General features: G+C 40.9%; 1 protein-coding gene across 1 annotated transcript in view; it reads right to left on the reverse strand.

The window, feature by feature from the left end:
• FGD6 (FYVE, RhoGEF and PH domain containing 6) overlaps positions 1–14148 on the reverse strand; it is a 181341-nt gene that overhangs the window by 49585 nt on the left and 117608 nt on the right. Inside the window, 1 exon segment of the mRNA XM_021006466.2 lies at positions 12124–12211. Coding sequence (XP_020862125.1) covers positions 12124–12211 — 88 coding nt within the window.

Below are 14148 nucleotides of genomic sequence, written 5' to 3' on the forward strand. Positions count from 1 at the left end.
ATGAGTTATATGTCTATGAGTCACGAAAAGTCTGATCTACTAAAGAATTAAAAATCAGCATTACCCAGAGGGCAAAGCAAAGGCACATAGTGGGCATGAGTGGGTATGTTGAAAAACATTTAAAAAGAACTTTTAAAAAGTAGAATAAAGGGTTTTTTTCTTTTTAACGCACAACTTAGCAAAAAAGACAGGTTGAGCATGGCCATCACAGGTCCAGAGTTGAAAAGGCCCCCTCCCAGAAGCTCATCATTTTACACATAAGAAAAGGGAGGCTCATAGAATGATCTGCCCAAGGCAACAGAGATAATGATATAGGAAGGATTCAAGTTAATGTATTCTTTGCACTGCACCCAACTATCTCCTATGGTAACAGTGAAAGTTAACAAATGGCCAGCACGTAGACTCCACTGGTATCTTCATAAGGTCAAGAAAAAGAGAAGCAGGCCCCTAGATCAACAGATGGGCCCACCTTGGGTAAAACTGACTCAAGATCACAGATGGACTGCTATCCACACTAGTGCACAGAGTACCCAAGCAGAGGTGGTCACAGATACATTTGAGTACTCTGAGAACAGAGAATTAATAAAATGCCTGAAAAGGTCTTAATGCCTGCCTTCCAGGTTTTACATCACATTTGACATGAAGGTCTTTTGAGGACTTCAATAACTAAAATTCTTTGGATGGGGTCCAACTCATACCCAACATACACCCAACTGTGGGCCCTCAAAGCAAATCACGCTCTATTGTAAGGTTCAATGTACAAGCTTTGAAAACGAACACCCCTAAACTCATGTGTCATTTTTTCAGTGAGGCTTCTCTAGCGCACTAATTAATTTGGCAATTAGAAAAGCCTACAATAATGTTTGTTTTATTCTTATTTTTTCCCCATCTGTTTATTAGCCTCTGGTCACAACTAAGACCTCTATCTTCAAGAAGAGTTTTAACAGATGGTTCTAGTATCCCATTTTCCACAAACATGGGAAATTCTAGACTTCTAAAAGCCTAGAAGGAGTTACTAGCCTCTCAGTCTACAGGAAAAGGTAACATAATATGTTGCTAAAGCATCCCTCAACTTAATATAAATAGTTTGAACAAGATCAAAGAAATCACCTGATCCCCATATAATCAAAAATTAAATGACTTATTATTTAAAGACAAATTTTAGATGAGGAGGATGTCTATTTACAAAAGGAATTTTAAAATTTTATTTTACCTGACCAAGAATCATGCTGGTTATTTTTCTATCGCTATAAAAAAAAATCATTCATTTAACTAAAGGCTGGCTTGGCTACTTTCTAGCAAAGAAACTATCTTCTGCTTAGAAATTTCTATCTCCTTCCACTACTAGGCATATATCTCAAGGAGATGGTAGACAAAAAGAAAGACCCTTTATACCAAAATACTTAGAACAGCATTTTTTATGGTATCAAAGAAGGCAGCCATCAATAGGGAATGGCTAAACTAGCCATGGTACATGAATGTCATGGAATAGCATTGTACTGTAAGAAACGAGTGTGTTCAATACAAAGAAACATGGAAAAATTTATACAATCTGATGAAAAGTCAAATACATAGTCAAGAAAACAACATATACAAGGACTATCCCAATGTACATGGAAAAGAAACCACAAAACAACTGAAAATGGACATTTCAGAATTTGAAACAGCAAGCATGTCCCCCCAGAAGTGGTAATGAGAAGACACTTCCTCCCAGTTCTCTGCACAGCTGGGAAGCCCACAGCCTTGTATATATTTTCAGACTTCCTAATTTGGGAGAGGGAAGGGTGATGAGTGGGAGAGTGACCTTGCCTTTTTAAGGTCTTGGTTCCTTAGGAAAAGTAGTGGTTCTGGGGGCAGCTAGGTGGCACAGTGGACAGAGCACCAGTTCTGAAGTCAGGAGAACCTGAGTTCAAATCCAGCCTCAGACCAAACACTTGACACTTACTAGCTGTGTGACCCTGGGCAAATCACTTAATCCCAACTGCCTTTAAGAAAAAAAGAAAGAAAGAAAGAAAAGTAGTGGTTCTGGAGTCAAAGGAACTGGGTTAGAATCTTGCCTTTGACCCTTATTACCTGTGTGGTCCTAGGCAAGTCACTAAAGGTCTGTGGGGGCAGTGTAGTACAATGGAGTATAGGATTTGAAGTCAGAGGACCTAGGTTCAGATCCTGGCTTTTCTACTTAATAGCCATCTGACTTTGAGTAAGCAACTCATGGTTGGTAGCTGGGTGGCTCACTAGATAAAGATTTGGGTTCAAATCCAGCCTCAGACATTTACTAGCTGTGTGACCGTGGGCAAGTCACTTAACTTTGTTTGCCTCAGTTTTGTCATCTGTAAAATGAGCTGGAGAAGGAAATGGCAAACCATTACAGCATCTGCCAAGAAAACCCTAAATTGGGTTACGTAGAGTTGGACACTACTGAACAACAGACTTATAGTTGCTCATCACATTGATCAGAGTTCATAAGCTGTTTGTCTTTTATGATGGTGTTGTTATTTTATGTTAGAGGACAGATGATGAAGTATGGCGCATCTACCTCTAGATCGAGAGGTGATGGACTTGGTGCAGACTGAGACAATTTTTTTTTTATGAACACAGGCAACATGGGGCTCTGTTTTGCTTGACTATGCACATTTGTTTTGTCTTTCTTTTTCATTCTGGGTGATGGTGGGATAGAGAGAAAAGTGATTTCTGTTAACTGGTAAAATAAAATTAGGTTGTTTTTTTTTAAATGATAAGCACCTTATTAGAATGTTATCTTCTTGAGGGCAGGCGCTGTTTTTGTCTTTCTTTGTATCCCCAATACTTAGCACAGTGCATGGCACACAGTAGGCTTGCCGATGGACTTACTGACTTTACCTCTCTGGTCATCAGTTTCATTACAGGTAAAATGAGGGTGTTAGACACAATGACCTCCAAGGCCCTATACAGGGCCTGTGAACTTACTGCTTCTGTTCATGTTCTTTTTAGGACATATCCATGATTCTAGGATTCCCTTCTACCTGGTTCTTAAGTTCTGGTCTTCAAGACCCACCCTGATCTGCTCTGGCCAGCTTTCAGCTGCCAAAACCACAGAGACAAGTATTGAACCTAAAAACTATTCTATCCAACTTCCAGAAAACCACATGCTGGCTCGTCCTCAGCTCCCCCACAGCCTTGCTGTTAAGCTGGCAGCCACACGATGCCCAGATAGAGGAACAGACTTGGAATCCAGAAGAACCAAGTTCAAATCCAGCCCCAGATGACGACTAGCTTTCTGACACTGGGCAAATCACTTAAAGTCTGCTTCAGGTTTCCCGTGTGTAAAATGGGGGTGATTGCAGCCACCTTCCAGGGTTGTTGGCAGGATCAAATGAGATAATATTTATAAAGTGCCTTGCAAACCTTAAAGTGCTACATAAATGCAAGCTATTATTATTTCAGTCTCAGATAAGTGAGACAAAGTTTCTTGGACAGTATTTTGAAGGAAGACTGTCTCAGAGCTTGAAAGCTAAGCAAAGAGGACTTAGGTACTTTGGAAATACCCTTCATGATCTCAGATGGTGTCCAAAAGGAATGTGACCTCCTGAGGGAGGCAGGTTCATTCCATCAATGTTTCCAAAGATTACAACAGAAAGCAAATTATCTTTATCATGAAACTGCTTCTTTATAATCCTCCCAAAGCACATGTGGAGAAGGAGGGGAGGGAGAAATAAAAGCTGCTTGGAAACCATCACCCATAAGCGGAAGCCTCAGTGGAAACTTATAGAACCAAGGATTCCTTTGGCTATATACCGGAGATTTTGGCTTCCTGCTTCTGTTCTTATTATAACTTTTGAGTCCCAGATCGAGGACCCCATTCCCTAAATAAATATGCATGTTGGGATTTTTTTTTTAGGGACTAGCTCTCCCACTGTCAAGAGTATTGACTCTTGACTGGCCATATATGAAGTGACCTTAAAATTTATTAAAGTGTCTTTAGATATTTAAAAATCTTTTGCTTCAAAAATTATAGTAATTTTTCATTAGGTTTTCCACTTATTTTTTAATCTAAATTTCTGCCATTTAAACATTATTGTTATTTTATATTCTTGACATTATTGTTTTGTTTCCTCCAAGGTTCTTATATGTGCACCAAGCCCCTTTCCCTCTATTTTTGGGTGTACGGCATAATGTCTGTTGCAATTAAATTTTACCAAGCATTTATTGGGCACAAATTATGAAAGGCAATAGTACTTTGGAACCCTGGTGGTTTACACAGTGGATAGAATGGAGCCTGAATTGGGAGTCCTGCTGTGTAGACCCTAGGCAAGTCATTCAACCTCTCTAAGCCTCAGTTTACTCAAATGAAAAAAGGGGAGCTAATAATAGCAGCACCTAAGTCACAGGTTTATTGTGAGACTCAAGTGAATATATACATGTAAAGAACTTTGAAAAACTTAAAGCATTATAAAAATGTGAGCCATTATTATCATTATGTGCAAGGCATTATAGTGGGTCTGTGAAAACATTTGGGGAGGTAGCACGAAGCTGAAAGGGGTGGAGAGGGGAAAGGACGGGGGGTGGGGAGAGAACCAGAGAGGGAGGGAAGGAGAACATGAAAGGGGGGGAAAGAAAGGGAGGGGAAAGGACAAGGAGGTGGTGGAGGAGGAGGAGGAGAGACAGAGAAAGAAGAGGAGAAAGGAGGGGGGAGAGAGGGAAGGAGAGAAAGTGGAAGAAGAAGAGGAGGAGGAGAGACAGAGAGAGGAGTAAAGACGGGGAAGGGAGGGGAAGACAGAGAGAGAAAGAGAGAGAAGGGGGAAGGAAAAGAAAGAAAGAGAATGGAGAAGGAAGGAAGAAGAATGAGAAAGAGAAGAGAAAGGAGGGAGAAAAGAAGAGGAGGAGGAGTAAAAAGAGGAGAGACAGGAGGAGGAGAGAGGGAAAAGGAAACAAAGAAGAAGAAAAGGAGAAGGAGAGAGGAAGAAGAGAGACAGGGAGAGAGAAGGAGGGAGGGAGTGAGGAAGGGAGGGAGAAAGAGCAAGCATGGCAGCTCTTCAAAGGGCTACATTCTATTGGCTGGACCTGAAGTCCAGAAGCCCTGAGTTCACATCCAGGCTCAGACGGTGACTAACTCTGGGCAAATCACTTACCATCTACCTCAGGCTGTTTCATACGTAAAGTGGGGATAAAAGCAGCTACCTTCGGATACTGTTGCAAGGATCAAATAAAATAACCTGTAAAGCGCTTTTCAGACTTTAAAGCTCAATATAAATATAAATCTCAAAATAAAATGCTAGCTATTAGCAGCAGTCATATTATTAATGTTTATGTGAGTGTTTTAACATCCCAAAGTGATATTAATATTTTAACATTACTAATTTTGTTGATAATTGCCATCATACAGGTGCAGAGACAATGAAAGAGTTTGGGATTGGCATGTATTATGCAGATACTCATAGTCTTGTCCTTGCAAAAGCTCTAAGTTACTGGAGGGCAGGCACTGCGTCTAATTAATTTGTTTAAATGACAACATGCACAATTAGAATCTTCATGGAAGCTTTTAAAGTCTTTCCCCTAGAATAATAAATGAGTGACATTTCAAGGTCAGCAACAGAACAGGCTTCCAAACTGAACCTGGGACAAGAGTCTCAAAAAAATGAGACTCTCACAAAATGAGAATTTTGCTCTAGGAAAAAAAAACTCCCAACACAGATACTACGCTTCTGCAAGCTACAAAGGTAGTCAATAATTGCATCATGACACAACACACTCTGGGTTGGCCTAATGATACGCAGTGTGATTGCTGGGCGGGTCCTTACAAGTCTCATACGTGCACAGACAGTTTTACAATTTATGATGCACTTAAAAAAATTTCTTACGGGTAGGAGGATATCAGGGCGGGTGTCTTTTTCACTTTACAGATGAGAAAAATAAGACTATGGCAGCGTTAGGGACTGCCTCTGGGCCACAAAGCTGATAAGTGTCAAAGCCGGGATCAGAACCCAGATTTCCATGTTCCAAAGTTGGATGCTGTTCTGAGGACATCATGCTGCACCTCACAATTTCTGAAGACTGGGAGAATTTTCTGAACCTACCTAAACACAAGTTTTAAAGAATCTGAATGGAGGCAAGATATAGAGGAGAGAAGGGTAGGGGAGAGGGGAACCGGCAGATAGAGGGAGGACCTGGGTTTGAGTCCTAGATTGGATACTGTCCAGATGTGCGAACTAGAGAAAAACCCATGTCAAATGAGAAAGCTGGATGAGATTGGGGGTTCTTAACCTTTAATTTGTCCCCGGACCCCTTTGATGAAGCCTATGGACATAAAATACACAATGTAACAAGGAAACAAGTTACATTTTCCTCTATTTCTTTACTTATCTTATTTTTCATATTTTTTATATTTTGTTATTTATATTTAGATTTTTTTACATTTTTATTATTTCCTCTAATTTTATCCTATTTTGTTTTTACATGGCTATTTGCATACTGTTGCCCCCATTAGAATGTAAGCTCCTTGGAGGCAAGAACCGTCTTTTGCCTTTCTTTGTATCCCCAGGGTCAGCATAGAGTTAGCATGGCATAAGAGGTACTTAATAAACACTTATTTTCTGACACTTAAATATTATTTATAAAATACGTAAACTTATAAAATAAAAATTTAATAATAAATTATAATTACATATCTGTTTTTAAGTTCAGGGACTCAGAGTTAAGAATCCCTGATGAGGAGATGAGAACAGATAAAGTACCCTTTCCATTGTGGTTAAATAACTCAATAAGGTAACTAAAGTTGTTTGTCCTTCGTTCTCAAAGAGTACCATGACATCAGAGAGGAGATGCCGTAACTTGCAAGTGAACCGGGTTTAAGTGAGGCAGGGCTGTGCAAGGTCACCGGCCTCACTTTCTCCTCCAGAGCCGTCTAGGTCCAGTGGCCAGATACAGATCAGGATGACTGGAGGTGGCCCCACAACTGAAGTGGCAGCGAGACAGAGAACAGGGAGCTGCTAATGTTGTTGAGTTTTGTCCAAGTTTTCATGACCCCATTTGGGGTTTTCTTGGCAAAGATCCTGCAGTGGCTTGCCATTTCCTTCTCCAGTTCATTTGACAGATGAGGAAACTGAGGCAAACAGGGAGAAGTGACTTGCCCAGGGAGACACTGAGGATGAATCTGAACTCAGTTCTTCCCTGACTCCAGGCCTGGCACTCTATCCACTGTTCTACTTTTAAGTGACTTGCCCAGAGTCACACAGCTAGTAAGTATCTCAGGCAGCCGGGAAGACCCGAATTCAAATTTTCACTCGGACATTTATTGACTTCTCTTATTTTTATTTTACACACACACACACTCTCACACTGTCTTTCACTCACTCTCTCCCTCTACTATGTGGCAGACCTTGTGCTAAGCAGGAGGGTTACAAATAAGGAGGGGTGGGGGGAAATGACAGGCCTGCCCTCAAGGAGCATATATTTTAATGGAGGAAGACAATACAAAAAAGGAAGCTGAAACGGGGATAAGGGGGCTTTTAGAGGGGACCCCTCTCCAGGGGCACAGTGATGATCGTGGTGGTAGAACTGAAAACAAGCAGAGTAGATGGCAACAAATGAAGAGATAGCTGGGAGCTTGAGCTCTCTATAAAGGAAAGCAATGTATATGACCTCCAATAAGAGAGGCAGAAGAACGTGAGGGCACTGATGAGGTATAAAGAGGAAAACTGAAGTCATCTCTGTGCTGATGAGTTTCCTGGTGATGAGCTGGGGGTGGGGAGAGAGATGATGATAAAGCCAAAATCCACCTTATGTTTGGAAAGACTTTTTTTTTTAAAGAAAGCTATAACTTCTACTCAACTTTTTCTTTCTTTCTTGAAATAATTTTTCCCAGTTACATGAAAGGGCAATTTTTAACATTCATTTAAAAAAAATTTTCAGTTTCAAATTTTTTCCATTTTTTCTTTAAAAAAACAAAAGAAGAAAAAGTACGGAGTAACCTCAGCACGAATCTTGAACGATAACAATTTACTACTTGGATCAGCTTTGGTTATAAAGAAAATATTTTTACACTAAAATTTCAGAACCTGGCTTTAGCCCCTTTCACGTCTGAAAGCAAAGCCCTCTTTTGCCACTAATAACCCGAGTCAATTCCACAGCTGTGGAAACAGCCTAGACCATCCATCACAGGTTTATGATTAGATCTTTGAAATTATCTTGCAAAAACACAACCCACAGCTCGCTATTTCCTTCTGTTCTGTGGATTTTAAGTCATCGCCAGCAGGGGACCAGTGCTGAGACTGGACAGCACAGGAGAGCCCTGTCCCCAAGCTCCCTATTTATGTTGGTGTAAGGCAGAAGGAGAAAGGGTGATAAGCATCTGGCCCACCTGGGACAACCAATCCTACGGATGGAGGGGGCTGACTCTCCCAGCAGCTGTTTGTTTTTTAATGTACATTCCTGGCAGACCTGTAGCCCCTAACTAATCAGGAAATGGGCTGGTTTGTTTCCTCCCTGACCCTGCTTTCCAGTACTCACCTATTTTAATAACAGTGCTGAGATTAGTAATGCTATTATACTCAACGGGGGTAGCTAGGTGGTGCAGTAGATACAGCGCCGGCCCTGGGGTCAAGAAGAGTCATTTTCCTGAGTTCAAATCCTGCCTCAGACACTGCCCTGGGTAAGTCATTTAACCTCGTTTGCCTCAGTTTCCTCATCTGTAAAATGAGCTGGAGAAGGAAATGACAAACCATTACAGTTATCTTTGCCAAGAAAATCCCAATGAGGTCACAAAGAGTCAGACACAGCTCATTACAAAGGAAACTAATTCAAATAAAGATATACTTTTCCCCCCATCCAAGTTCACAGCTTTTCTAGTATCTATCCATGGACCCCAGGTCAAGAACCCCCCCAGATCTCAGGCCTCTGAGGTCCCATCCAACTATGAAATTCTGCTTGGGAAGAATTACCCTCCTGGCCTCAAGTTTCCTTCATCATAATTTCCTGGACATGAGCAGCGGTATCTGGAAGAAACAAGGTCTAAGCTACAGTGATCTCTGAGGGGTGTTTCCCTCTGAAGTGTTACATAATTCCTTTTTTTTCCAGTATCATTGTGCTGAATGTTGAGTATAATTTTTTGTTCAGTCTTTTCAGTCATGTGTGACTCTCTATGACCCTATTTGGGGTTTTCTTGGCAGAGATACAGGAGTGGTTTGCCATTTCCTTCTCCAGCTCATTTTACAGAAGAGGAACCAAAGCAAAAAAGGATCAAGTGACTTGCCTAGGGTCACACAGCAAGTAAGTGTCTGAGGCTGCATTTGAACTCAGGTCTTCCTGACTCTGGAGAAGGAAATGACAAACCACGCCAGCATCTTTACCAAGAAAACTCCAAATGGGGTCACAAAGAATCAGACATGACTGAAATGATTGAACCTAAGTTTGAATCCAACATTTAATAGCTATGTCACCATGGGCAAGGCACTTCACCCTGTTTGCCTCAGTTTCTTCATCTGTAAAATGAGCTGGAGAAGGAAATGGCCAACCTCTCCAGTATCTCTGCCAAGAAAACATCAAATGGGGTCATGAAGAGTCAGACAGGACTGAAATGATTCAACAACAACACAGCTTTCTGACTCTAGAGGCACTCTGTGCAGTGTTCTAGCTAAGTGCCCCATAATCTTATGTACATGAATTCAAATCTGGCTTCAGGGACTTAGTAGCTGTATGACCATCACTTAATTTCTATTTGTCTCAGTTTCCTCATCTGTAAAATGAGGATAATAATAGTACCTATCTCCCAGAGTTGTTGTGAGGATCAAACATGATAATAATTGTAAAGTGCTTAACACAGTGCCTGGCACATAGTAGGTGCTATAAAAACGTTAGCTATCATAGTAATAATTGTTATTATTATTAATTTTTTATGCATTTAAAAATGTTACTCTAATAAGTCTACCAGACTACCTGAGGGGGTCTGAGCATGACACAAGAAAAGGTTAATACGCCTTGATCTAGGGCACGTACCTGAAAAAGATATAGCTGCCTCCAGGCCTGGCATTCTATCCACTAGCCAAATGGTCCTCCATATTTTATGCATTTAAAAACATGATTCAGAGAAGAGGCCTCGAGGCTTAACCAATTTCTGCCAAAGGGGCCCAGGAAACAAGAAGTTAAGAGCCCCTCTTACAAAAGACATCTTTATAAGGCACAGTGGTTGCCAGAATGAGGTAAGGAGAAGAGGCTTGAACCACCAATTCTGTTTGTGGGGAAAGGCCTTGAAAGTGATATAACCCAACAACTTTTATATTGAAAAAATTTCAAAGCATAATCATTTGCAATCTCTCTCACACACACACACACACACACATACACACACACACACACACACACACACACACACACACACACGGAAGAAATCCAAATGTTCAACACAATAGAGTGGTGGTTAAATAAACTGTGTTCATGGGTACTAGAATGTCACAAATCCATTGAAATTGGATAAGTAGAAGAAACAGAAACAACTTTGGAAAGACCACTGTGCCAAATTTCGAAGTGCAAAAAGAACCAGAGGAACAGAGTAAACACTACAGAGGCAACATGATCCACTGGAAAGAACACTGGCTGAGGAAATCAGCAGATCTCGGTTCAAATCCCAGCTCTGATACTTACTGCCTCAATGACTGCCAAGTCACTTAATCTCTCCTTGCCTCAGTCTCCCCATCTATAAAATTCATGAGTTGAACTAGATTGGGGCTTTTAATCTTGGGTCCAGGATTGCTTTAAAGGGGTTTGGGAAATTGGATGGTAAAATTTTGCTGACTTCTAAGAATCTACATTTCCTTCAATAATGAATTTAGGGAGGGGCAGCTAGATGGCACAGTGGATAGAGCACCAGCCCTGGATTCAGGAAGATCTGAGTTCAAATCTGGCCTCAGACACATGACAACTTACTAGCTATGTGACCCTGGGCAAGTCACTTCACCCCATTGACTCTCAAAAAAATAAATAAAAATAAAAATAATGAATTTAGGGAATGGACAGACCGCAGCGGTATGAGGCCTACTTGACTTGTCAAAGGCATCCTAAGCACAACAAAAGAATAAGGAACTGGTAGAGACTACATGGTCTCTAGGACCCTAGATCTGTGATCTCCTGTGACACTAATTATAAGCATATAAGAAGGAAAGTAAGGGAAGGAGAATGAATGGATAAAGAATACCAGTCGGGGAGAGACGGAAGAGCTATAAAGTTAGCACATTTTATACTTTGGCCTTTAGCATTAGTGCCCAGAACACAGTAGGTGCTTAATAAATGCTTGTTTATTTGTTCCCTTTGAAATTTATTTATTTAAATATAAATAGCTGCAGAGTATGTTTAACTAGTTTAATTGGTGCTTCGTATTAAATCCTTTTTTTTAAGAGAAAAGTTAGAGTCTCTCTCTCTCTTTTTTTTTGGTGAGGACAATTGGGGTTAAGTGACTTGTCCAGGGTCATGAAGCTAATGAGTGTTATATGTCTGAGGCCAGATTTGAACTTAGGTCCTCCTGACTCCAGGACCAGTGCTCTATCCACTGTGCCACCTAGCTGCCCCTTAGAGTCTCTCTTAAGAGTGTTATGAAGACAACATGGTAAAGGGAAAAAAACCTTTAAAAGAATGAGTATTAATGTAATCTAAAATCAGGATTCCAAAGGATTCATGATGAAACATGCTTCCACCTCCAGAGAGAAAGAGAGAATGAGGATTCTGAGTGTAGAATGAGACACATTTTTTTTGAATGTGGCCAATGTGGAAATTTATTTTGCTTTACTATACGTGTTTTGTAACAGGGGTTTTGTTTTTCTTTCATTCCCCTACTGTCAGGAAGGGTGTGAGGGAAAGAAGAAAAATTTTTGCTGATTTCTTAAAAGATAAAAATAAAATTTAAAATATCAATCAGTCAATAAACATTTATTAAGAGCCAACTACGTATGTGCCAGGCACTGTGCTAAGCTCTAAGGGTGCAAAAAAAAGGCAAAGGCAGTCCCTGCCCTCAAGGAGCAAAAGGTCTAAGGGGAGAGACGACAAGCAAACAGTTATATACAAGCAAGCTAAATACAAGTTCAATAGGAGATGATGAAGAGAGAAGGAAGGCACTAGAAGTAGGAGGGCTATGGAGGTAAAGGTACAGGAGAATGGTACCTGTCAGAAGCAGCCTGTATTGGGGGATCCTCTGGACGGGTTTGAGCAGGTAATGCTTTATCGCCAGGTTAGCGCACCTCGGGCTCATCTGTAAAGAAAGCCAAATGAGATAACATCAACCAAGCCCCACAGCCAAAGGAACCAGATGGGAAAGCGAGAGAGAGGCTAAACTTTTTAAATGGCCTGCAGCTCCAGCCAGGGCATCCGCCTGCAAACGTGTGGACATGTTTTTATTTTAAAGAACAGCTGTTACTCTAATAGAGACGATCGGAGGCCAGACGGGAGGCTCAGCCAGTTCCTTCCCACATATGCCCGATATCTAAGGGAATGTGGGCGTCTCCATTTACTGAGCCAAGCTGGAAGGTGAGAGGGGGTACGGTTCCCCGGTTTTTTGATCACCTCCTTTTTGCAAAGGGAAAAAGAACCTTCCAAGTCCGGAGTCAACCACAGCATTCCAGGCTACGATGGGAGTTTCAGACAACTCTTGGGATCTGGAACGTCTTTGTGTTTCTTGAGATTCCTGTACTCTTTTCTTCCAAATGCAAATTATTCCAAGAACAAATATCCCTCCAAGCATAAGGTACACCAAGTAAAGCCACTAGGAGATTCAGGAACTTTAGGGTTTGTACTGAACTTTACAAATACGGTAATTTAAGCTTTGCAAACCTAAAAGACAGTGGGAAGGTAAGGTGATCCATCTCCAGGGACTGAACTCTATTTCTGCCACTAAAATCCTGTGTGTCCTGGGATAAACCACTTCACCTGTTCTTGATATTCCCAACAATGGAATTCACGGATCAGATGAAGGAAGCTGGACTAGATGAAGTCCCTTCTAGTCCAAAATCTATGGCCCCAGTCATTCAAATAAGGAAGGAAGAAGAGCTGCTGAAATTACAAAACACTCTAAAAGTAGCCTTGAAGATGGCTGGTTACCCACAAAGCATGAAAAATATCACTTGGGAGAATGGCTACAAAATCCCACCCCTGATAAAAGAAGACAGCTAGAACGTGGGTGGGTGAATATTATTGTTGGCAGGGTGATTTCAAAAAACAACAACAAATCAAAATGAAATGAATGTACAAGAACTGCCCTGAATTATCTGAATGGTTAGGTGGCCTCCCTTTTCTAAAAAAGGGCTTGCAATTCAGCAAACATTTATCTTTTAATGTTTTATTCATTTTAACTTTTTTTTTTTTTAGGATTTCTAGTTCCAAATTCTCTCCTTCCCTCCAGCTTCTCTCTCTGCCTATTGAGAAGGCAATCAACATGAAATCAATTATATATGTAAAGTCAAGGAAAAGAAGGATCCTCTGGAGTCCTCCAGATCATGGCAACTTCTGCTCTATCCACACTGCCTTCAATGAGTATGAGGCACCATTCCAGGAGGTGGGGACAATGACAGAAGACTGCCTGTTCTCAGAAAGCTTACAATTTAGCAGAAGGAAGGAAGCCAGCATAAAAAAAAAAAGGCAGAGTGGGCGTGGAAGAAGTCTGGGTCTATGGCAAATACAATGAAAGACTTGACTAAGGAGAGATGCCAAAGAAACTCAATGAAAGATGAGGCAACCGATTTCGACCTTGAAGAGAAGAAACGGGGCAAAAATGAGGAACAATTGTCCTCAGGATCATGAATTTAGAGCTGGAAGGCACCTCAGAGATTAGCTAGTCCAATTTCTTCATTTTACAGATAAAGAAACTGAGGCTCAGAAAGGCAGGATTTGAACCCAGATTCAAATCTCCTTTTTCACACTACCTCTCATACTTGTGGTTGGTGAGGACCTAATTATGAAAATGTAATGTAAAAATATTACATGTTAAAAGGAGCATAGTACCTTTTAACCAAGCTGTTTAGACTTGGGAAAGGCATTCTGCCAATAATGTCCCTATTTCACCACTGAGGAAATTGAGTAATCAAGTAAGCTAACAATCTCAGGGCCACAGAAGAGGTCATCTAGTTGTGTTGAAATCTGACTCAGGATTTTTTTGCAGTAGCCAAAATCAACTCTCTATTTTTAAAGCAGAAA

The sequence above is a fragment of the Phascolarctos cinereus genome, unplaced genomic scaffold, assembly GCF_003287225.1.
Source record: "Phascolarctos cinereus isolate Bilbo 61053 unplaced genomic scaffold, phaCin_HiC Scaffold_1;HRSCAF=81, whole genome shotgun sequence".
Classification (NCBI taxonomy): domain Eukaryota; kingdom Metazoa; phylum Chordata; class Mammalia; order Diprotodontia; family Phascolarctidae; genus Phascolarctos; species Phascolarctos cinereus.